Source organism: Orbicella faveolata, unplaced genomic scaffold (genome assembly GCF_042242905.1).
Source record: "Orbicella faveolata isolate gen_17 unplaced genomic scaffold, um_ofav_v1 contig_3, whole genome shotgun sequence".
Taxonomy (NCBI): Eukaryota; Metazoa; Cnidaria; class Anthozoa; order Scleractinia; family Merulinidae; genus Orbicella; species Orbicella faveolata.
Genome location: NW_028301558.1, coordinates 19,175,550 through 19,200,279, shown reverse-complemented (window position 1 = coordinate 19,200,279; position 24,730 = coordinate 19,175,550). Strand labels below are relative to the sequence as shown.

The 24,730-nt window shown below is 38.5% G+C and overlaps 1 protein-coding gene and 1 long non-coding RNA gene across 19 annotated transcripts in view; one reads left to right on the top strand and one right to left on the bottom strand.

Moving 5' to 3' along the window:
* The window catches only part of LOC110069470 (uncharacterized), a 48,723-nt gene extending 33,628 nt beyond the window's left edge, over positions 1-15,095 (top strand). For 9 of the 11 annotated variants that reach the window (XM_089297665.1, XM_089297667.1, XM_089297666.1 and 6 more), the window contains 6 exons: positions 9,763-9,825; positions 10,035-10,097; positions 10,612-11,115; positions 12,381-12,443; positions 12,840-12,965; positions 14,726-15,095. In XM_089297665.1, coding sequence (XP_089153791.1) covers positions 9,763-9,825; positions 10,035-10,097; positions 10,612-11,115; positions 12,381-12,443; positions 12,840-12,965; positions 14,726-14,824 — 918 coding nt within the window. In that variant the 3' untranslated portion in view covers positions 14,825-15,095. Of the gene's footprint in view, positions 1-1,267; positions 2,261-5,895; positions 6,077-6,382; positions 6,461-7,646; positions 7,961-8,697; positions 8,776-9,205; positions 9,269-9,762; positions 9,826-10,034; positions 10,098-10,611; positions 11,116-12,380; positions 12,444-12,839; positions 12,966-14,725 lie in introns of those variants that run through there. The other 2 variants (XM_089297675.1, XM_089297679.1) reach the window with 2 other exon arrangements.
* LOC149106756 (uncharacterized) lies at positions 14,947-23,654 on the bottom strand. Of its 8 annotated transcripts, none has more exons than XR_016209666.1 (7): positions 20,872-23,654; positions 20,594-20,677; positions 20,306-20,386; positions 20,108-20,205; positions 17,509-18,283; positions 16,683-16,761; positions 14,947-16,369 (listed from the first exon to the last, which is right to left on the bottom strand). It is a non-coding gene; the product is annotated as an uncharacterized LOC149106756 (long non-coding RNA). The 8 variants fall into 8 exon arrangements; XR_016209665.1 differs by having other exon boundaries at positions 20,306-20,677; positions 20,872-21,427; positions 22,833-23,654; XR_016209668.1 differs by having other exon boundaries at positions 20,306-20,677; positions 20,872-20,908; positions 22,833-23,654.
* Between the last annotated feature and the right edge of the window lie 1,076 nt (positions 23,655-24,730).

The window sequence follows — 24,730 nt, the reverse complement described above, 5'->3', positions numbered from 1 at the left end:
TTGCATGTTGATGACATAGGTCTCAAGCAAGAGATTATCAATGTTAGAGAGTGAATCCCCCATATAGGCCTTATACCCAGAGATTTATGTTTCGTTTCGTTTCGTTTCGTTTCAAAGCAAAGGAATACCTCCAACGCTTTGAGGATGTCTTTGGTATTTTAATTGCAAGCAAAGGAGCCTGGGCTCTCGCCATATTTTGATACATCTCGAAGCTTTAATAGGAGTTTAAATAGGAGACAGAAAACTCATTCAGTTTGTCTGTTACTGTCAGAAATATCAAACAGAATACGTAAGACAGCGTCAAAATTCGAAAAAGAAATTGTAAAAATTGGCCGTCGTAGTTCACGTTCTCTCGGCTATATCACGTTGTTGTTTTGTAAAGAACGGCAAAGAAAGGAACAAAGAATTATAACGCACTCTTACACAGCCATTGTACTCGTTGCCGTTGTCGTTGAGGTTTGCTTATTAAACTCTGGGTCCCTAAAACTGAATAAACGACAAAATAATGAACAGCCAAACAAGCACAAAGCAAATGAAAGCCCAGCCGACCAAAAAGACAGTTGAGAGTGCAGAAAACATCTGTGCTATGAAACGTCTTTTGAAAATCAAAACATATAAAATGACTTTTCACCAAATTTCCCGCCATTTCGTCTCAGGTAGTTTCGAGAAAGTCGCTTGGGCTGTCCACGCATCGCGCGAGTAACATCCTCGGAAGAACTGGGTACCCTGTCTAAAAAATAGCTTTTGAGGGATTGCCTTTGGCATAAGGCCTATACGGTGGACTCACTCTCTTACCTTGATAATCTCTATGTCAGGTCTCAAGTGATTGGTGTAGTGTCTCCTGACTGGTTCACTTAACTATTTGCGCGCGACATTTTATAACTGAAACACACTCAACACATTTCTTCCGAAAAGCCCGTCATATATTTAGAATTTCTCTCAGTTAGTAACACGCGGCAAAATTAAAACTTCATCCATTTGTCGCGCCATCTTGTTTGAGTTCGTAACGCAATCTTTCCTTAAGAAGCGAGAATGTGTGGCTCATGAGTTTAGATACTTCCCTGCAAGCGGTTTCTACCCGAAAACATATTTTCCATGAGAGTGCATGCTAGTTTGTTATGGTGTGCTATAAAAATGGATGCGATCATTCTTCTTTTTTTTTCAATACGGTTCATTTTACATTAAGCTACACAGCTGTCAAAATGTTTAAGGCCAGAATTGGGAGGCTTTGTTCACAGTTGGTGTACTCATTTATTTTCTCTTGCAGTTCAAACAACGTTCAACGTGGAGCCGTTTTCTCAGACCAAAAGAGAGCAAGGAAAACATGTGTTATCCTGTTTCCTACCGCAATCATAGAGACTCTTGACTGTCTAAATGCTTTGGACAGTGATTGATAAAAAACTTTCAATTTGAAAAATCATTTGGTCCTTTGTGGCTCGACCGGCGAACATAGTTCGAGCTCTGGAGGCAATGTCTGGCCAGCGTAATTAAGTAGACGAACCCTAAAGAAAGCATCATCATTGACTGCGATTGACAGTTAGTAAAGAATTGTCATGGCTCGTAGCACTTGAAAATCTAGTTAAATTGCAATAGACCATATTCGTAGTCTCGGTATAGGACTGGAACTAGCTTGCAACTGAGGCTAAGGTGGAGAATCTTTTCAAATGTAAATGACATTAATCTCTTTTTAATGATATTTCCCCGCAGAGCCTCCATTGCATTCTAGTTCCAGTCCAATACTGAGAATACGAATATGGTCTATTATGTTAGGGCCCTTCAGCCCTTCAGCCCTTCTGTGGTGTCATTGTATTGTGTTCTTGAAAGACACTTTGCCCTCACAATACTTCTCTCCACTCACCTGTATAAATGGGAACCGGGAAATTGTCGGAACACAACCATACAAAATGCCGCAGTTTTTGTATACATTACAATTATCTTATAAATTGTAATTAATATATTTTTTGCGCCTGTAAAATAATGCAACATTATATATATTTACACATAGCATTGTTTAATAGCAAAAGCAACTCAGCCGCAGTAGAGCCGCTCTAACACGGACACCAAAGCCGCAAAGCGTAGTCTGTATCATAGAGGCGTCTGTATTCTAAAGGTGAAGATTGCAAGAATTCTTGGCTCATTGGGACCACCTGAACTGCCCGTAATTAAGAGTTGTCCGTACGGAGAGGTTTGGCTGTAGTAAATTATAAGCCAGGTTTAGAAAGCACTGAGTGAAAATCAAATAAAACAAAATAAAATAAAAGGCTCCTGAAACCATTTTTGGGGCCTGACCATTGATGGGAAACGTGGTTTGACGGCGCTCTTCTCAAGGTGGGGGTTGAGAAGGTCCAGGCTTCCGTAAGAAAAAAAATTCCAGCTGGGTTTTCAGTGGTTGTTTTCACATCCACAACAATCTGACTCATCTATTTCATATGCTTTTACGGTTGCACAGTTCTTAACTGCCAAGGAACTAGCCCCAGCTACGAAGGCGTCTGGACTTACTAGTTTATCTTGTGTTCAGCTAGGCCTTTTTATAAATTGACATTGTCATCCAGATCGCCAGTATGATAGCAGAGCCCCAGAGAGCAAGGAGAGCACCATAACAATCAGAGGAATGGAACCACATATATGCATAGAAATAAGAAATCATGGCTCTTCCAGCGCTCGCTTTTGCAATGCTCACCAGTAGATTTTCAGCATTAAGGCATTTGTAGGCTACGAACAGTACCTCGTCCCCAGTCGTTCACGCCCTGAAAAGGTGAATTAAAAATGAAACCCGCACCTGCAGGGAATGATGGTAGCTCTATTTATCAAAACAAATATCCAGTCCAAGATGATGAATACAACTGCCACGATTCCCTGCCGGCACATCTCACACAAAGAATTGGCCATTGGATCAACTGTAGAAATTCTCGAGTTGGTTAAATAGACAGTAAAGTTCTTTTGTGACGAAAATAAAATCAAGTGAACCATCAACAGCTAGAGGAACGTAAGTGGCACAGGAAAAGAAAGCAGCAAAGTCCTATAATTCCTAGACAATCGTCGTCACCACTCCTTTTCCACAGTTCTCTGATGGCATAATACGATGTCTAACACTGCAATCGTAAACATGCGGCTGACAGAAATCAATCACAGATGACTTCAAATTGTGATAAGAACAAAAAAATGGGCGATTGGTGGACCTCGATTCCTTTAATCAGCACAAGCAAATGGTTAATTGGGTTGAACTGAGGTTTCATAAAAGCAAGCCGGGCTGACTGCATCTTGAATCTGAACCAATAGTGTAGAAAAATTGCCGTATGGTGTTGGACCGCACGCACTGTCAACAGCTGAAAATGAGCAGCTCATTTTGCGTTGTACACCACGCTTCTGACTGCAATGTATATATTGTTGCAAAAGACCGGAGCGAAGACCATATGTCACGTCATAAATGTAAATATGACAAGAACAAAATTGTCATAAAATACTTTTGTACATGTATAGGCTCTAACGATATAAGATAATATGAAAAAAAAAACAAAATAGAGTTTCTACAAGAGAATTTGCAAACAAGGCTCCAAACTGGGCTACGGTATTGTTACTCAAAATTACTATTGTGTTTTTGGCTCTTATTTGACTCGTTGCAATCCCGTCTTTGACTGTACAAGATTGCTTGATCTGGAAACTTCGCCTATTCAAAGCCCACAAAATGCAAATCAGATGCCAAAACGATTTTCCCTTAGGCCGTTTAAAATTAAGCAAAGAAAATGTTTGGTAAATCTCGTTCGTATCTTCATTTCCTAATAGTTCGTTAGACATTGCCACTTACGGTATGAGCCTAGACCAGCCTTCGTTCAATTAAAAAGCTTTCTCATGAAAACAGCGTGGAACAGTCACCCATCCCTCCTGTACCACCAGTCAACTAGTTCCCAGTCTGTCCCGAGTCAAGAAATTCAACATGGCATCGTTGTGTTCATTTTCATGTTTTCCAATTTTCTCTCCTTGAACTCGAAAGAGAAGGGATTTGAAATTTTTTGTGGAACTAATTTGACCAACTGTATATATTCAACTTCGGACAAACCCAATGCGAAATCCAGCAGCGGCTTAAACAGCACATTGCTTGCGTCGAGTGCTTGCGAGCGTCGAGTCAGACCATCGAGTGGTAGGAGAAATGTAGTATCTTGGTGTTTGAATGGCCCAAAAAGATTATTGCTCTTTGTGATAGAGGAAAGGTAAGAGTGTTTGGTTTTGGCATCCGATTATTGCTGAAGTTTTAGTTGTGCGTTCTGCGGGAAGTTGAAAATGACTCATTTGTTGCTTATTCGCAGGTACGAAATATAGGTATTCGAAAACTAAATGGCGTAGACTGACTTGTGCTTATTTCTCATATCTCTGGCTTTTTACAAGAAGTTCTATGTCCAATCATATCAGATACAAAACACGAACTTCGTACGCTAAATTTTACAGTTTTTGCTGGATGTCAAATTTGGGTCAAATTTACCAGAAAAACTAGGACCTGAGGGGGTGATGGAGAGTGGATCTCATATCTCCTATACCAAAACAATTGAAGAGCAAACTTTAGTATATTCATCCATAAGTCAACCTAACCTATCTATGATGTTAGTATGGAATAATCTGGCTCACCCTCATCTTTGACCACCTGCCTGGTTTTCTCAGACAATAACTCTTTAAATCCTAGTGCGCGTGTCACACCACACTCTGATCCTTAGACTCTATTTTCTTCCTCCTGGGTTGAAGCTCTTTAAAAAGGCGGGAAAGGGAGAGTTCAGGGACTACTGCAATGAGCCGTGACACATGCCCAGTCATTGAACAATACTGTGTGCATATTATTGAGATGCGAGAGATTTTAGGAAGGAGGAAACCCTTACGTGGTAGCCTGTTTTTTTTTCCTCATGTGAGACTCCTGAGGACGAGTCTGTCAAACAATAGACTGCGAATGCATCAGTCACTCCTCCTCTGTACGCCTACTTTGTTCAGCGTATCTCCAATTCACAGGAGACAGGACAATGGAGGTCATTGTACTTTCTTTCTGAGGTTACTCAAGGTGTTACCTGCTCGATTCGGCAAACGCTTAATTTGGGTGGAACTCGAGTCCTTAAAAGCAAGGTGCAAACATCCCATATGTGTAAGAAATAGAAAGGAGACATATGCTCACTCGCCACTAAAGAGCAGGCATGCGAAATTTGTCCAAAATAGACCGGGCAATGTTAAAAAAAAACCGGGAAAATGCACCTTTTAGTTGAAAGTGAAAATTAAAACCAGGGCCCCGAGAAAAAACCCCATTAGTTGAAAAAGCTTTTGTTGCGGTTTAGCCAAACTTGACCTGACCTGAGTGAGTGGGAGAGTTAACGACTTGGCACGAAGAATGCTATAACAAAGCAAATTCACTCGTTCGAAGAGTAACAAGTAACATAAACTTAGGCAAGAGGATAATTTTAAAAATTAAACAATAAAACTGTTTTTAATTCGTTTCAGTTTGATAAGTTTTCACTAGGGCAGTTTGCCGGTGGGTGTCAGTGATACTTAGTATACGTATGAACCGAGTTACAATACACATTTTAATGCTCTGAGAGATCTATGAAAAGTCAGGATTAAATTCAAATTTAATTCATCTTGCTGTTCACTGTCTCTGTACGTTCTGCAGGAGGTTATGTGACGCGTGTAACGCAGGTCACGCTCTCTCGCTCTTATCCCAGATTTGCGGCTTTGCGCAGAACAGTCTACGTGGTCTTCAAAGCAAAACAATCGCTTTTGCATCGGCGGTCTCTTGGCCTGCAGTTTGTGAGCAATGAAAGTTGTTCAGCCTATTTCCTCGAGCATGCATGGACCGGACGAGTGTATAGGTATAAACTCGAGATATGCGCAATATTACACACCTTTGTATATGACCCAAGCATTTTTCAAATTGTTCTCTACTGAGTAAACACGACCGGGTAAATTCCCCGATTATAATTGATTCACGATCCGCTGGGCTCAACGAGGAAATGAAAACTTCTTGCATGTTTTAGCATCTTTTGCAACCTCCATTGCATTGCTTTTCATGCAGTTCTGCTCATTTGCAGAGTCCTTACTGAAAAAAGTGAGTTCATATTTATGATAACAATATTCTATTGAGATATTTCCTCATATATAGCGGTATTAACCTATCAGAGTGTTTGCATATGATCAAACAAGGTACGACATGGCAGGAAGTCACGACATTCACTATAACTTAAACAGTCTAATACAGCTCGATTCTCCAAAGTACATTCAAACACTGAGTTCCAAGTTCTTGCTAATTTAACATAGCGGTAAACAGATCGATCACAACTCCGTAAGATCTTTCGTCAATTTCTTAAATCTTCAAGTCATGTTTGAGCCTGATCTCTGCTGTTTCGATCACTAGCTCTCTCGACTTGACCTGACCAGAACACTTCGCCAGAGAACATAACTGGAGGAATGTCGTGTAAATCTGCAGACATGAGTAAGTACTTTAATATAAGTACACGACTCTCCGGTAGAAGTTTACAATATCGTTTTGAAAGGCCTTGATGTTTCATTATTTGCGGGTGGCCACTGAGTCAATAATGTCTTTCAAGGGATTACAGGCGGCGTACGGGAAATTAGGATAATAATGATCGGTGTTTCTGATGTCATGTTCAAGTTTGTTCTCAGATTTTCATGCTATCTTAAGTAATCGTGCACATTGTTCCTCAAACATTTATTATTTATTATTATCGCATTTTTTATTTTTATAAATGTTCGCTAAACTTTCATCTACTCTAAGTTGAGTGACTAAACAGTCGTTTTCTCTATTTGGCTCACTATTTCTGTCCTGCCGGTGTTTCTACGGGGGTTAGAAGAAAAGAGACAATTCCTGCATAAGTGTCGTAGAATATTAATCTTTTATAGCATTCCAATGCATATCATATAGTTGTCTCCTCGCTAGGTCACGCGTCACTTGAGAAGAGTACGCAACTGAGCCCGCGATTTTTTTTTTTTTCAGTATTCCATGCTAAGATAGCAGGATGACGTATTTGTGCTACTTTTGAATTAGATACCATATGTACAAAAACTAATTGAAGATGAACAAATATTGAAATAATTAATACTGGCCTTCAGACCTTCATGAATATTAGTCCATTCCACGCATAAAGCTTGACACCAGATGCTTGTTCAATAAAAGGTTACTACATTCTTAGACGGGAGCTAAATAAAATAGCGATTGCGTTTCCTTTGATGGTTCGATTGATTTTGGTGATCTCAACAAAAAACACTGATTGTTCAAGTAATTAACTTGAATCATTAATTCGCCAAATTGAGCCTTCGAAAAATAGTAACCTTACATTATAAGCCTGCTGCAACTCTTTTAGTTTATGCTGGGCTGACAGAGCACTCGAGGGGATCCCGAGGGAAACCGAATGGCAACGAACCCACGCGAATAGATCCGTTGCCGACTTTTTTTCGAGATAAAAACGTTTATTCATTTATTTTATTTTTTATTGTAAACACGAGATAAACACGGTTACATTTGCGATAGCCCTGCTTTCAAATAGAGAGCATTTTTTAGGCGTTCCGTTTTATTTTCCTGTTTGAAAAGCTGAGTTGTTCCATCGAACCTTTTTAGCTGCATAACGGTAGCTTTCATTAATGCTACTGTTGTGTTACAGATCAGGATCCAATCCAAATGGGCCTGGACCCGAGTCATCAGCTGACGGAGAAAGACATCCACGATTACCAGCTGCCAGAAAAGATTGGAGGCAAGTGGAGAGACCTGGCACGAGCCTTAGACTACAGCCAAGCCAACATTAATAGGATCCAAAAGGATCAAGGCGGCTCTACCAAGGAGTGCTGTATCGAGGTCCTCGTTTGCTGGAGGGGTCGGGAGGGACGGAACGCTACCGTCGAAAAATTAGCTGGGGCTTTAGTAAAAGCAGAGTTGAAGAACGTGGCCGATGAATTGATGTGTATGGATACCACCCAAGTACGTCTACTTTGAACTAGTGTAGAAATTAAACATAAACTTGAACAAAATATCGCAGATACGCTCTTTTTCTTTCAGAACTTCAAATTTTTGGAATTAGACAGGACAATCTTAATTCATTTTTTGAACCTGAAGATGTTCTTTAGTTACCATTTCTAATCGTTTCATTTTATAGTGTTTTGTTATCTTTTCCAAAAGCCCAGAATTAAAACATTCAGACAACCATACAACATATGCCAAAGATCTTCTACTGTACTGAGCCATGCAATAATACATGCTCATCGTTTAGTTTCAAATATGTCCCTAAAAGCATTCGGTCATTGGGCTGAAAAGACTCAGGTTCTACATTCTACCATAGTACTGTCAACAAGTTGTCAAAATAATCCTGTGCCAAACTTAGTTGTGGATAGCTTATACAGTTGGACCCAGCTAATTTTAACCTGCGGACAGACGCGTACGGCCTTGCGCCAGATCGCAGGTTATGTTGAACTCGGTTATTTCGAATTTCCCTTTACTACGAACTCAAAACAATTTTCCGTGGATTTGTCTTTTAGTAATTTACTTCCGCTTTATCGATTTATTTTTTGTTTCCCTGAGAGTTAGCTAGAAGTCAAAATAGCGGGATTCGACTGCAGTTTGAAGTTCAATAGTAAAGCATCGAGAATTTGCGTGCATGTTCAAAGGTTTTTGTGTATACTGTGGAAGAAATTAATCTGGGTTTTTTTCTTGCATGCCAGAATGACAGATTTGACATGACTATAAGTCAAATGCAGACAAACTGTAACTGCAAACATCTAGAGGTCCTGAAGGAAGAGGTAATGAAATTATTCTCAATTTTAACATGATTAACAATGTTTTAGTATAACTCTAACTGAAATTTCCTTTAAATGATGATTTTCAATTATGTTATAACGTGGTATCAAACGTCCAACCTAAGAAATGCGCGCGCAGACTGAATTGTGATTTGAAATTGGCAGTTATGTACGCGCGCATCAGTTTTTTCAACAATTTCGAGATTTTAGCCTCAAAGAAACAGTGAAGGTACTTCTTTTGGCATTCTCAAGAACTTAATTATCCATGTCTTTCTAAATGTTCTTACGCAACTTCGAAAAAACGAGAAAACGTCATTTCGTTGACGCTGATAGGATAGCTCAGCCAATCAGATTACAGCACTATACGTGCAGAACACAACAAAGATCATCCTCATGATAATAAGTGTACATGTTTTTCTTTGTACCAAAACAGGGCTCTAAAATGCGTCGCACAATAAAAGAACTGGAAGACAGGTGTCAGGATGCTGAGCGAGAAGTAAGTCTTTTTGATGGATAGGTTTTCACTGCATCTGCGGACGTCTCTCTTCCTTGAATTCGGCAGGTTTTTGGTAAGATTAGGACAAGTTGATGAGTGAAATGAACCACCCGTCTGCTTTAGAAATTGAACTAGCAGACAACTTGTTGGACAAAGAGGCATTGAATTTCTTGAGACTTCAACACCTGGAATACAAAAGAGTTGATGGTCTTTTCTTTTCTTTTCTTTTCTTTTCTTTTCTTTTCTTTCTTTCTTTCTTTCTTTCTTTCTTTCTTTCTTTCTTTCTTTCGTTCGTTCGTTCGTTCGTTCGTTTGTTCGTTCGTTCGTTCTTTCTTTCTTTCGTTCGTTCGTTTGTTCGTTCTTTCTTTCTTTCTTTCTTTCTTTCTTTCTATCTTTCTTTCTTTCTATCTTTCAATCTTTCTTTCTTTCTTTCTTTCTTTCTTTCTTTCAATCTTTCTTTCTTTCTTTCTTTCTTTCTTCCTTTTTCTTTTAAGAACTCCGAAATGCGTAGCAAGATGGAACAACTGGAAACAAGGCTCCAAGATTCTGAACATGAGGTAAGTCAGCAGGTTTTTGGTAAGATTAGGACAAGTCGATAAGTGAAATGAACCAACCGTCTGCTTTAGAAATTAAACTTGCAGACAACTTGTTTGACAAGGGGGCATTGAATTTCTTGAAAGAGACTTCAACACCTGGAATACAAAGAGTTGATGGTCTTTTCTTTTCTCTCTCTCTTTCTTTCTTTCTTTCTTTCTTTTTTTTAAAGAACTCCGAAGTGCGTAGCAAGATGGAACAACTGGAAACAAGGCTCCAGGATTCTGAACATGAGGTAAGTCGGCAGCTGCTAATTAAGCCATTTAAAGCATACTCCTGGCAGAAAGGAATAGCGAGTCCACGCAGATCGAGCCAAATTTGAAGCTCCATTTGTGACCCAAGTGCTTGACAGTCACTCTATTTAGATATTTTCAAATTCCCTTTTCCTCCTTCGGATAGTTTTTGAACCATTAATAGTTCCTTTACAGTAATTGAGATGTTAATGTAGAGGGAGCCACTGACTGGTTCGGGCATGCGCAATGTGTGTTAGCTGGTTGAGGGGTTCTGTCTTGTTCTCAGTTCAGCCGGTCATCCTTACTGCAGTGGTTGTATCGCAGTCCCTGGGAAGAAAATGTTTTCTTTTGTAGGAGAGGGGTGGGAGTGGGAAAGCGAGTCGGGAAGGAGAAGGATACCCTAGATCACGGTTCTAGCGAATATACGATATCACTAATATCAAGGTTACGCACACTTATTTAGCAATTTGAATTCGCCATGTTGCAAGATGTTAATCTTATTGATTGCCTATATAGGGTCTTGGCAATTCTGTTGACGCAGCCAGTGAATTGGAAGACGTTTCAGGTGCGACAAGAAATGGTCTTGACACAGATCAAGAAACTAGAGAACGTCGAATCGTTATCAAGCTAAAAAGCCTTGACGAAAAGCTTAAAAGAGAAGTAACATTCCCGTTACAAGTACCGGAAGTAAAGGAAGACAAGTTGAAGACTGCAGTCAAATTGGATCTTTTGACAAAACTCAGCGAGAGTTTACAGAAGATATACAGCAAAATTCAGGCTATGGTAGCTGAAACGTGTACGTGCAACGAGGATTTGAAGAGAGAATTCTATGACTTTGTCTATCATGGTCTCAGAGCGGAGCACAATGATTTGGTACATCGAGTCAAAGAACTGGAATCATCGCAAGCAGAAATGTCTGATGAGGAGAAGAACGATTTTAAAAGATTGCAGCAATACCAGAAGAATCGACAGAGACAGATCGATAGGTTGGAAAACGTTTGGAGGGGACTCTTCTCCTCGGTAAGCAAAGACTTCATTTTTTAAAGGAGAGTTTGCAGTAAAAAAAGATAGGGAACAAAAAAAAAAGAGGAAAGTGAAGTGGAGGAAAGTTGTGGCTAGTGTAGTGCTACGTCATGAGTATGCATCTAAGATAACCAAGTGCAATTTTAAGTCTGGGGAATAAGATCCCGTTCTTTATTATCCAATCAAAACGTTTGTGCGAGCGCTTGACGGTTCTTCAGCATCATGGCGCGATCGGTTGCTTAGCAACTTGGAAACGAAAACTGCGGGCTCAGTTTAGGGTTAGGGATCAACAATTTAGCAAGTTCCTTAGAGTTCATATATTATATAGACACGAGTGTTTGTTTAGGTAATCATACGGTTTCGAGTTCAATTTCGAATTAATTTGCACAAGTGAAGCTGAAATTGCACGAGCCGCTTCGGTGAGTGCAATTTCCGCTTTTCACAAGTGCTAATTAATTACAAATTGAACGAGAAAAGCCGTATGATTACTTTTTAATAATATTAACATGAAAAAATTCGCGTGGAGGAAATGCCGGAAGATTAAGATCTTTCTTGAAGCCATTTTCTCTCATTCAAGAAAACTTTTTTCAAAGTTTCCGCACTAAATTGTCGCCATCATTTTGCGTGATATCATTGGCTGATGAAATTTCCTGTTTTCTTTCAGCCAATCATAATCTAGGATTACTTTGTGTAATTTGCACTGGTGTTACACGTTTTGCACTGGTGTTACACTTGAACTGTACTGCTCTCAGCCAATCAGAATCGAGTAATTTTTCATGTATGTTATTATACTGAAAAAGACACCGCTCGTAAAATTCATACGAAACCACATCTGGGACTCGACTGGAGTATTTTCCATATCCTCACTCGTGAAGATATCGGTGATTTCACTGATATCAAGTTTGTCTCTTAAATTGTACTTAAATTTGTTGGTGTATGATGGAAAAATTTTCGGGTCTTCTTTGAAAGTCTTCGGCAATCTTCGGAAATTTTCGGAAATGTTCGGCAACGTTTGTGTGACCTTCGGACAAGTTTTGAAGAATCTTCGAAAATCTTCGGAAAATGGTCAAAAACGTCGTCATCAGCATGTCTGTATAATAAAAAGAACATTGCACGTTAGCTCGAAGATATGAGTTTTATGTTCTCTTGGCAAGAACACTGGCCACTCGAACATAAAATTCATATCTTCTCGCCACCATGTAATATCCTCTATATATTAACCTGCATCTGAAGAATGATCTTCATCTTGAATTAAATTGCAGCCCGAAAGTCTTCCTGAATCATCGTCCTCAGATCCCACCAGAGGAAATAACAATAGTAAAAAGGTAGGTAAATTATAAACTGCTAAGAATGAAATATGTTACTAAGTGCATAAAAATTTTAAAATAAATAGTGATAGAGAAAAGCTGACTCACCAATAATGATGAACGCAATTTTTTAGCTCAACGGGAACAATATTTTTTTTCTCTTCTGAGCGTTTAAAATACAAAATGCTTTGATTGTCTGCTGTCAGTTTCAGTTTTTTCTGTAGGAAAGTTCCTATATGCATGCTGCAAAAATTGCAGGCAATGATGAGCTGATGTTCCTACTCGTGGTTGAGAAATGTGGAGGAGCTTTCTTTATCCAGTCTCTCAAAAATTGTTTAAGGGCACAAATATTCCACAAGCCATCGACACGGAGTTGAATTTAAACGTAAACTTTTGTTTTTGATGGGTATATAGGCATTGAGTCGCAACCGCACAGACCCTGGCGCCAGACAAAAACAGACAAAACCACGCGAAGAGGCTACCAGTCCTGGAACACCTCCAGCCAGTGATGAAGAGAAATCTGAAGTGTGCCCTACAATGGTAAGTCCTGATGTTGCCTCTGACACGTTTCATAGCAGAATCCTTTTGTGATTATAAAGAGGGGTACATGTAACAAGTTACAATATGCCGAAAAGTTGCTTGACTTTCTAAATAAAGTGCTTTTCAATCGATTGTCGTAAACCCAAATCCAAAATAATCACTTTGGCGAATCACAAATCACACAGACAATCCAGTGAACCAATCAAAATTAAGAGACGATGATCTAAAACTCAGAGTAAACACGTGTAGCTGACACGAAGCGCGGGAAAGCGCGTGCGAGCGAATCATGATTGGTTTTGGTTTTACTTCAATTGTGATTGGAAGACAAATTGGCGCGAGATATTTTTAAGCCAATTGCTTGCTTGGTTGCAAAACCAAAACAAATGCGAATGACTTTCGATAATCAAGGTAAAACCGCTCTAGTCAAGTAAACAAATTGCCATTCCACGTAGAAGTTTTCATCGAATTCAATCCGACAATGTCTGAAAAATTGCATGTTGATGACATAGGTCTCAAGCAAGAGATTATCAATGTTAGAGAGTGAATCCCCCATATAGGCCTTATACCCAGAGATTTATGTTTCGTTTCGTTTCGTTTCGTTTCAAAGCAAAGGAATACCTCCAACGCTTTGAGGATGTCTTTGGTATTTTAATTGCAAGCAAAGGAGCCTGGGCTCTCGCCATATTTTGATACATCTCGAAGCTTTAATAGGAGTTTAAATAGGAGACAGAAAACTCATTCAGTTTGTCTGTTACTGTCAGAAATATCAAACAGAATACGTAAGACAGCGTCAAAATTCGAAAAAGAAATTGTAAAAATTGGCCGTCGTAGTTCACGTTCTCTCGGCTATATCACGTTGTTGTTTTGTAAAGAACGGCAAAGAAAGGAACAAAGAATTATAACGCACTCTTACACAGCCATTGTACTCGTTGTCGTTGTCGTTGAGGTTTGCTTATTAAACTCTGGGTCCCTAAAACTGAATAAATGACAAAATAATGAACAGCCAAACAAGCACAAAGCAAATGAAAGCCCAGCCGACCAAAAAGACAGTTGAGGGTGCAGAAAACATCTGTGCTATGAAACGTCTTTTGAAAATCAAAACATATAAAATGACTTTTCACCAAATTTCCCGCCATTTCGTCTCAGGTAGTTTCGAGAAAGTCGCTTGGGCTGTCCACGCATCGCGCGAGTAACATCCTCGGAAGAACTGGGTACCCTGTCTAAAAAATAACTTTTGAGGGATTGCCTTTGGCATAAGGCCTATACGGTGGACTCACTCTCTTACCTTGATAATCTCTATGTCAGGTCTCAAGTGATTGGTGTAGTGTCTCCTGACTGGTTCACTTAACTATTTGCGCGCGACATTTTATAACTGAAACACACTCAACACATTTCTTCCCAAAAGCCCGTCATATATTTAGAATTTCTCTCAGTTAGTAACACGCGGCAAAATTAAAACTTCACCCATTTGTCGCGCCATCTTGTTTGAGTTCGTAACGCAATCTTTCCTTAAGAAGCGAGATTGTGTAACTCATGTGTTTAGATACTTCCCTGCAAGCGGTTTCTACCCGAAAACATTTTTTCCATGAGAGTGCATACTAGTTTGTTATGGTGTGCTATAAAAATGGATGCGATCATTCTTTTTTTTTTTTTCAATACGGTTCATGTTACATTAAGCTACACAGCTGTCAAAATGTTTAAGGCCAGAATTGGGAGGCTTTGTTCACAGTTGGTGTACTCCTTTTTTTTCTGTCTTGCAGTTCAAACAACGTTCAACGTGGAGCCGTTTTCTCAGACCAAAAGAGAGCAAGGAAAACATGTGTTCTCCTGTTTCCTACTGCACTCGTAGAGACTCTTGATTGTCTAAATGCTTTGGACAGTAAACAGTAATTGATAATATATAGATTTAGGCCAGCCTAAAAGCGGAGCTCCTCAGTTATTTTTCGGAATGTTGTTACTAATGAAAATAATCCAACATGTATGAGGTAAATTGCGAATGATTTAATAGTTTCAGCCGGAACTAGTATTACTTCAGCAGATCGAGGTGTAAGATGGTGTGATTATGAAATATAGAGCCACGATTTCAAGGATTTCTGGGAAGCTACCAAAAATCTTGATCACATAACAGAACTGTCTTCTGTGCTTTTTGGTGGCATTTCTTGTTCTTTCCTACCTTATTCAGAAAGACAAGGCATTGTCATTAATCATTATATTCTTCCTTAGTTAACATGGGGACTCCCACACAAAAGAGGTTTACACATTTTTGTTGTTGTGGGGACTGATTGAAATGCAGTGGTTACAATATACTCAGTCCCTGAATCTCTACCAAATGAAATCTCACAAAAATACCAAAACAGTATACATGTGTGAAAAGTTGGAAAGTTTTGTTTTCTAACTTGTCCCCAAAGATACATTTAGCTATCTTCACTATTGTATGGAGTCTCCTCCTGCTGGAAGGGTTTGCAATAAGCAAAATCACCCTCGCATGAATGGTAATTACGATATTTTTTTTTTGCTGATCATGAATACTTGCATAGGCTTCTAATAATAATTTTATTATTCAATTTCAATGTGATTTGTTCTTTTTCTCGACTGGCATTGTGGACTACAAGAGCTGCGATTGGGTTCCATTGATTAATTTTGCTATGATTAAATTATACCAAGAATTATCAATGAGCTAAGAGGAAGTTATATTATGTACATGTATTTTGTCTGCACTACACAACCAAATGCACTCAAAGGTTATGAGGCATAGGTACATTTGTCAGAAGAGCCCAGCATATCCAAGATATGTTTTGATTGACACATCAATTAAGATAATTTACAGCAAAATGGATAAAAAATACATCAATATCCTACATGCACCAAAGCCAGACATGGGGTTATAAGGCAATCGTTTAAACAACAGATTGAAATAATTTATAAATTAGAGAACACTATTTCTACAACAGAATGGAACAAATTAACCTTATCGGACATTGCGAATGGCAAGGCTGTCTGTAGAATGTCACAAATTTCTCAACCCTTTCTTTCTACAAAAATGCTAATCCTGCAACTTTGCTTAAGATCCAGTTCTCCATTTCGTGTTGGCAAAATATCAATTTATGCCATGTCCAATGCAGATTATCACAAAATTGATTTAAAAGCTCAATAAATATCATTTTAAAGCCAAAAAGCCAATTATTTAAATAAACAATGAGTAAATTATCTCTAAGAAAAACTGATTAAATTAACAGGCACTTAAAAATAATTAGTTAATATGTGTTTCTTAATAATGTAATGCAGTGTATCTGTCACAATGTTGCAGCTATGATATTACTACAAACAGGATGGGTTGCAGAACTGAACCTCCAAGTCAGTTTATTCAATGAACTTGGTGCAGAAATATAATCCCATCAAGTTGTCTGTAAATACAGAGAAACCAAACAAAGCATTACAATCATAAGTAATGAATTACTAAACTCTTTTACATGTACTGTATGAACAGTGTATGTTCCATTAATATTGGGGATCTCTCAGAAGCTGCATCCATGATAAATTAATTTGTTCCCAGATGTATTTGTTTATAGAACTTTTCACAAATTAATATCTCTGTCATAACAGTGACCTCTGTGTTCTCCAACAATTAGCACACAAGAAAAATACACTCAGTAAGATATTGTTTACAATAAAAATCAATGCCTAGAAGCAATCATAAGGACCTTAAATTTATATTACCTCATTATTGCAATGTCCTCCCCAACGGTCATATTTGTTCTGTGGGTCCAAACTTGAGCAAGTAGATTCTGCATCATACCTAGGAATTGCCATTAACAGTAAATTAAGGTGGTCTGACCATATCTCATCTATATCAAGCAAGGCGAGTCGATCCTTGGGGGTGATAAAGAGAAATCTCTGGAACTGCCCCAGGAAAGTACGCAAAACGGCCTATACCAGCATCGTCCGACCCAAATTGGAGTACGCAAGTGCCTCGTGGGACCCACATTACAAAAAAGATATTTTAACCCTGGAGAGAGTTCAAAGGAAAGCTGCGCGTTTTTGCCTTCAAAACTTCAACAACACAGCAAGCGTGACAGACATGCTATCTGACTTGAAATGGGACACATTAGAAACAAGACGAAAGAAAAACAGACTGACTCTAATGTACAAACTTAGTCATAACTTAATGGACATAACCACAGAAGAACACTTAATACTAAACAGTGAAAAAAGAACATGCAACAGCCATGCTTTTAAGTATAGGATGCCAAAAGTATCTAAGGACGTTTTTAAGTTTTCTTTTTTTCCTAGATCAATAACAGAGTGGAACCTACTGCCCGCTGACTTAGTAAATTGCAAGTCATTATCTGATTTTAAGTTAAATTTAGGAAAACACGTGAAATGAGTAAAGTAAATTGTACTTAAGAATTATTTTTTAATTATCCTTTTTGTCTAGCTTATGCATATGTGCATATATGTTTGGTACAGTTGATGTGATGTCTTGCGGGACTTTATCAACTAAATAAATGTAGATGTAGATGTAGATGTAGATGAAATATCTCACCAGGCCATGGTTGCTTTGAAAACCTTTGATGTTTTAATACAGGCTCCCCATCTGTAACCTGTTCATATATTGACTGACAGGAACAGGCATGTAATTCCTTTCTTTGATATACAGTGTACTTCATTGTTAGCTGTTTACTGAGTGTTAGTAGTGAATCAAATGCTAGGGGTTGGTACTCCAACTTTCACTGTGGCAGGCTCTGCCCTGAGATACAAAGCAAACTTACATAACTGTTATGAACTTCGCCACTTGCTTTCGAGAGCAAATGCAATTTGCTTCAAACAAGCAACTGGAACATTGAGGGTTACAACAATGTGCACAGTCCCAATCACAGGGTCATCCAGGCTGTTTGGTTGTACATATAACTGTACAACTGTATATGAGTTCAGCTTCCAGAAGAAAATCAGAGTTTGTCAGGATAAATACTGATGTTCTTGCCTACTCAATGAATGAATGTGCAGTTCCAGAAGATATTGATCACACCCAACACCCATTCACGGCCAGTCTTTAGAAATTCCAAATTAAAGTATCAGGAATCAAGAGCTCTAATAGAGAAAAAACCTCCATGTGGGGTATGAATCTTTTCTTGAAGAAAACAATGTCTGAGAAATCATTAATTACAAAATAATGTTTAAGAAACATCTTACCTTTCAGAGAATTTTGTAATCTACACTGTCTGGCCAGTTCATATACATGTATTTGACAAGTTGACACTGGGCATGTTTGTAAATTTGTGCACTTCAACATCACATTACTATGTAGTAGCACTGGCCAACTAAAAACAAACAGCATAATTTGGTTAATTAATATACACTGTACATTATTGGGTTGAAATATTGGTGTAGATTGTTGCACATCAACAGATACAGAAACTATTTGCACCTGAATCATAATGAGTGAAAAATCGTGCATGAGACATTTGCATGTACATGTAACGGCCCTCCACCTCAGAACCATCACAGATATGATACATTTGATATTTTTAAACTCTCTGAAATTTCAGATTATTCAAGATTAACATATGCACATACATCATCTGGGGCAACCCTAAAACACTGAATTTGGAAACCGAAATCCGGAATCCAGAATCTGGAATCCAGAATCCGGAACCAAAAACCAGAATCTGGAATCCAGATATTATGAATGATGATAGAAATAATTCACTTCAGCAATGTCTCATAAATAAATATGAGCAAAAATCATTTTGTTGTTATTTATTTTCTTGGCTTTACTTCAGCCACAGACTGTAATTGCTAAAAAATTATTGACTAGTTCTGAACAACCCTTAGCTATATATCTGGCCCCGTTGTTCAAAAGCTGCATAAAGCTATTCATTCGGTACATCACTATCCAGTCAGGGTTACTGATTTTTTGGGTGGATAGAGTTACTCATAGCCTGCGAGCAGGCTCTAGTATCTGTCTCTATTGTCTGAGCAGGCTAAATAGGTGTCTAATGTTTTTCTGCATTGGCATGTCACCAAGAGCCTTCATGCGGCTTTGCCAATCACACCCCCAGCCCAAACACGAGAGCCTGCTCATAGGCTAAGTTACCCATCTTTTGTTCAAGCTGGCCCTGGTGAGAGCCCGGTTCTTGTCTAGATCAAATTGCTCTGAGAAGACTGGTGAGCAGCACATTAACAACAAGCTATTATAGGCTATTGCAGTGAGTTTCTGGCAGTCTTTTAGCATCTTTGAACAGCATGTGGTCTGATCTGTCAGCAAGTGAGAAGCAGACGGAAGTAAGTGTGCAACATTTCTACAAATTGTTTTAATATGATGGCCGCCAAGAATATAAAATGCTGATTTGTCACAGTATGTGTGGAAATTGTGTTAATCTGGAATTGGTCTCGTATCTGTTGGAAAAATCAAATTTCATATTTAGACCAGACGGGTTAGCCCTTGGACTTCGAAATTGGGGGGCGTGACCGTCAATGTACAGGGGGCTGCCACTGATGGATATCCTGTTCTCTATGACATTTTCTATCTTGTTCAGTATGTACTAGACATAAAGGATAAATTTATACTTCCGGTAAATTGAAGATCACTTATTAAACAAAATGGCAATTACCAGCAAGCTTATTTTAGACACTCTCAAGGTGCTTGGAGTAAAATTAAGATGCACTTTACTGAGATTCTCATTCTCATAATCTCATAATTTCAACAGACGGGGAATTTTTGTTTCAAAAAAGGTTAAGTTTGAGGTCCTTTTTACTTGGCAGCTTACTTTTTACTTGGCAGCTTACTTTTTACAGTCGAAAAGCTAAGCAAAACAATTTTCGCGTACTTGAAGAACTTATTTTCTTTGATTTGCGGATTCCGGTTTCCAGTTTCTGGATTCCGGTTTTTGGTTCCAGATTCCGGATTCCGGTTTCTGGGTTTTAGGGTTGCCCCATATTTAACATATTGTTTGCTTCACATTCAGTTTACACATGGCTGTTATCCAGCATAGGCAGACTGATAAGTTTTCCTTCAAAAATATATTGCAACAACTATTGCATCTTTTGTTACCTATTCTTGTGATGAAATGACACAAAATTCAAGAACAAGAAGTCATAAGCATAAAACTAACTTACATGGTAGTGCTTACAGTTCCTCTTACCGTCTGCATATGCTGTCCATAAACTGATGCTGCCTGGACAATGTACTCATTATTTTTCTGATCACACCTTTTAAAACGTCACTGTTATATAATTTGTCCTGAAAAAGCAATACATGAAATGTTATGCCTTTGGCACTCACCAAATGCCTTTACAAGATGTATAATGTACACCATATCAACATTCACAATTCTCTTTACTTTCATTGTAACTCTTTTGTGTCATTTTCCCTCACTTGAAGACAGGACTTCCACATTAGGTTATAATTGCCTCTGGAATCTCTATGAATTCACAGGGAGTGATAACAATTAAATCATGACTAATTTTAGCAAAGGAGGCATTCAAATGCCAGATTTTAATGCTAAGTTTATACAGTAACTTTACATTACTCTTCGTACATATATATAACCTCTCAATTATTGCACCTATAGACTGAAGGTGTGCTGGGGGAAGAAATGTTCTAAACTCTCTGAACTTTTCCCCCTTACCTGTAATAGGATGACTATTATGAACTACAGTTTGTAACCAACACCAACATCAGGTTATGTATACACATGTATATTTGTTGTCATCTGTAATCATAAAAAAATAAAAATTTAAAATCCCCCATAAAGTTCACACTCAATAACACTGCTACATGTAGCGTTGTTACTGGAAATCAATTTAAGTGAAACTGTTGAAACAGCTCTGCCAAAATTTTTCCTCGCAGTTAAGGCAGGATAACAGAATATACATGTAGCACACAGCAAAGGCTAGAGATACTCACATGTTAGTTATCAGTTAGGATTTGGTGAGCTTCTGTGCTGTTGGTATGGTGGAAAATAATAGATTATCAGAAATGAAGGTTCCTGAGACATTTTGACAGCACTGAGAGGAATTAATATATAAATTCACAAAAGAAGAAGTTCTTGCCCTGTCCAGTTCTCTGTAATAAAAATATCATTTACATGAGTCATTTATAATATGTGGTTTGTGTTTAAAGCCGATATAATGCACACTCTGATTCGCCAATTCCAGTGCATTATTTACATTTACATGGTATACCTCGGTAAAACCATAAAACATTGCGTGGGACTAAAATAAAAAAATATACAAAATAAAAAGAAATGCCTAATTCATAACAATTTAAAATACTCAACACTAAAACGAATGTAATTCTTTACTTGAAAATTATTCTCCCGTAATGCCCATGGGCCAATTACAGGCAGGTTAAAAAGTCCTAACACAAAGTAAAAGGAAATTAAGAAAACTATTGCTTTTTTCCAGAAAATTGTAGCGACTGAAGACAATGATGGAACACTCTGAGAGTGCATTCTATCAACCTGATGAGATAAAATTTAAGGAGAATAGAGAATTCACGAAGTTATATCACAAACAAATTGGTACAGGACAGGAGAAAGGAAACTGTACAGCCAGGAAGAAACTGAAACTTTCTTCGACCAGCAAAAAAGTATGCATGCACAACAAAGAAAACAGTCAGTGACATTCATTTAATAAGTTAGTAAATAAAAAATTAGTGTGAAGAAGAGAGTAAAGAGAGAGAGAGAGAGAGTGGAGATAGGAGAGCACTCTCTCCAACTAAATTGTGTATATATGTATGTAAAAGTTCTTCTTATTACTGAGAAATGGTCAGGGCAAGAACTTCTATTACACTGTTCAATTTACCGAGTCAATTAGTACTATCTCACTTTTTTGGAACATTTCCATATTAAGTGTAAATACCGCATTGGGGAATAACCTCTTATTAACAAAATACGGTCCATGTACCCCCAACCAAAAGTAATGGCACAAATAACATGAAATAGCCAATCAAAATCAAAGCAGAGCTTCATTTGCAGACAGGATTGCCATGCATAATCGTCTACTCGACATTTTGGACTATATAAGCATTTCACCAAACCGAACTAATTGGACAGACAACAAAATAAAACGAGGAAATCTACATTATAAACACAAGATGCATATCACTACATCTGAGCTCGAGTATCAACAGCAAATCCCTTTTCAGTGAACGGTGACCGAATAAAAGAGAGGGTAAAGAAAATTCGTTTAAGCTTACGGTGTTAAAGTTGAAAAATTATTCACGCTTAAATTTGAATATTACTGAGAGTCTGTATTTGTGCCGACGGCTTAATTTAGCTATTCAGTCATTTCATTGGCAGTAGCCAATTTAACCTCGGAATTCACAAAAGCATTTCGCCAAACCGAATAAATTGAACTAACAAAACGAGGAAATCTCCATACTTTGTAATCACAATATGCAAATATTCACATAGGAACAAAAGTAAATTTAGCAAATCCTGTTCGCTTCGGCTTAAAATGGTTTGTAGACCTTTCTTGGTTCAGTTTTCAACAACAGAAGAACAAATTTTAGCAGTCTACGAAGCGGCAGTGCTATCTAAATCAGAGAAAACTTCAAAACTCGCCCGGCCGTGTTTACAAGTACGATTTTGGTTAAGCTTATTTTTAGATGTGAGGTTATAAGCTTAAACTGACGACGAAAATCGATAGAAAACATAATTTGTTTACAACTTACAGCAACCTCCAAAGCGACCCACGTGTTATTGTTTAGAGACGAGCGAAATTAAAACGATGCAATTTTTAAAATCTCTTACAGCATGGCTTCAAATAAGGAAGACTTTTAATGGATTCCAATTGAAAATAAGCTTATATCGCCGAGGAAACTTGTTAATTTTCATACCAAACGCAACAACAAAAGTCACTTACCGCAAGTTGGCAATTCAGTTCGGCCAGTGTAAATCTTCCAGGCAGAAACTTGCAGCAAAAGTTGTGAAGACTAAACTGAAGTTATATTTTCGATAGATCAACGAATCAACCACTTCTTTCCGCTACGTTTAGTGTTTTGCAATTTCTCTAAAACACTCGGGTACGTTTGACTTCTCTAATGTTCATCACCTGACCAAATCAGGTGACTTTTGAATTTTCTTGCACGGCTGCACAGCATCACGTTCGCGCGAATTTTGAACTTGGCCATGCGGAGTTCGGCAGTCTTCTGAATCAATTTGTCGGGTACTTTCGCCTCCTTTCTATAGCCCTCGTTAGCTTTGGTTCACGGCATTGTTCGGTATTATTTCACCTCCTTTCTCTAGCCCTTGACTAGCTATAATTCACGGCATTGTTCAGTACTGTTTCGCCTCCTTCCCCAGCGCTGGCCCTCTCAGTCTTTTTCGCGATATTCTTCGCTACTTCTTTGCCTGTTAATTCTTGCTTTCTGTCTTTTGCTTCAGCGTAACCCTGTCTTAAAAATATTAAATCAACCTCCGCTATCGTTTTTCTTTAAAAATCGGGCCAAGAAAAATGGCATTCACCCGCTACCAACTGAGGGTGCATGTCTCTGTCAACCTATTAGCTGGAGTATGGCCGCCATCTTGCGCGACTCCGTCGTCGTCGTCGTCGTCGTCGTCGCCGTCGTGCGTACGCGCCCACGAGCAATACCGCTAGCCATGATAACCATGAGAAAATCAATTCATGGGTTTCCTTTTCTCCCCTATATGGGTATGGGGCTCCGCCGGAGCTCCGCTAAAAAACTTTCAATTTGAAAAATCATTTGGTCCTTTGTGTCTCGACCGGCGAACATAGTTCGAGCTCTGGAGGCAATGTCTGCCAGCGTAATTAAGTAGACGAATCCTAAAGAAAGCATCATCATTGACTGCGATTGACAGTTAGTAAAGAATTGTCATGGCTCGTAGCACTTGAAAATCTAGTTAAATTGCAATAGACCATATTCGTAGCCTCGGTATAGGACTGGAACTAGCATGCAACTGAGGCTAATGTGGGCAGTCTTTTCAAATGTAAATGACATCAATCTCTTTTCAATGATATTTCCCCGCATGAGCCTCCATTGCATGCTAGTTCCAGTCCAATACCGAGAATAGGAATATGGTCTATTAAAGTGCGCATGGCACGCGTTCAATGTTAGGGCCCTTCAGCCCTTCAGCCCTTCTGTGGTGTCATTGTATTGTGTTCTTGAAAGACACCGAACCCTCACAATACTTCTCTCCACTCACCTGTATAAATGGGAACCGGGAAATTGTCGGGACACAACCATACAAAATGCCGCAGTTTTTGTATACATTACAATTATCTTATAAATTGTAATTAATATATTTTTTGCGCCTGTAAAATAATGCAACATTATGTATATTTACACATAGCATTGTTTAATAGCAAAAGCAACTCAGCCACAGTAGAGCCGCTCTAACACGGACACCAAAGCCGCAAAGCGTCGTCTGTATCATAGAGGCGTCTGTATTCTAAAGGTGAAGATTGCAAGAATTCTTGGTTCATTGGGACCACCTGAATTGCCCGTAATTAAGAGTTGTCCGTACGGAGAGGTTTGGCTGTAGTAAATTATAAGCCAGGTTTAGAAAGCTCTGAATGAAAATCAAATAAAACAAAATAAAATAAAAGGCTCCTGAAACCATTTTTGGGGCGTGACCATTGATGGGAAACGTGGTTTGACGGCGCTCTTCTCAGGGTGGCGGTTGAGAAGGTCCAGGCCTCCGTAAGAAAAAAAATTCCAGCTGGGTTTTCAGTGGTTGTTTTCACATCCACAATAATCTGACTCATCTATTTCATATGCTTTTACGGTTGCACAGTTCTTA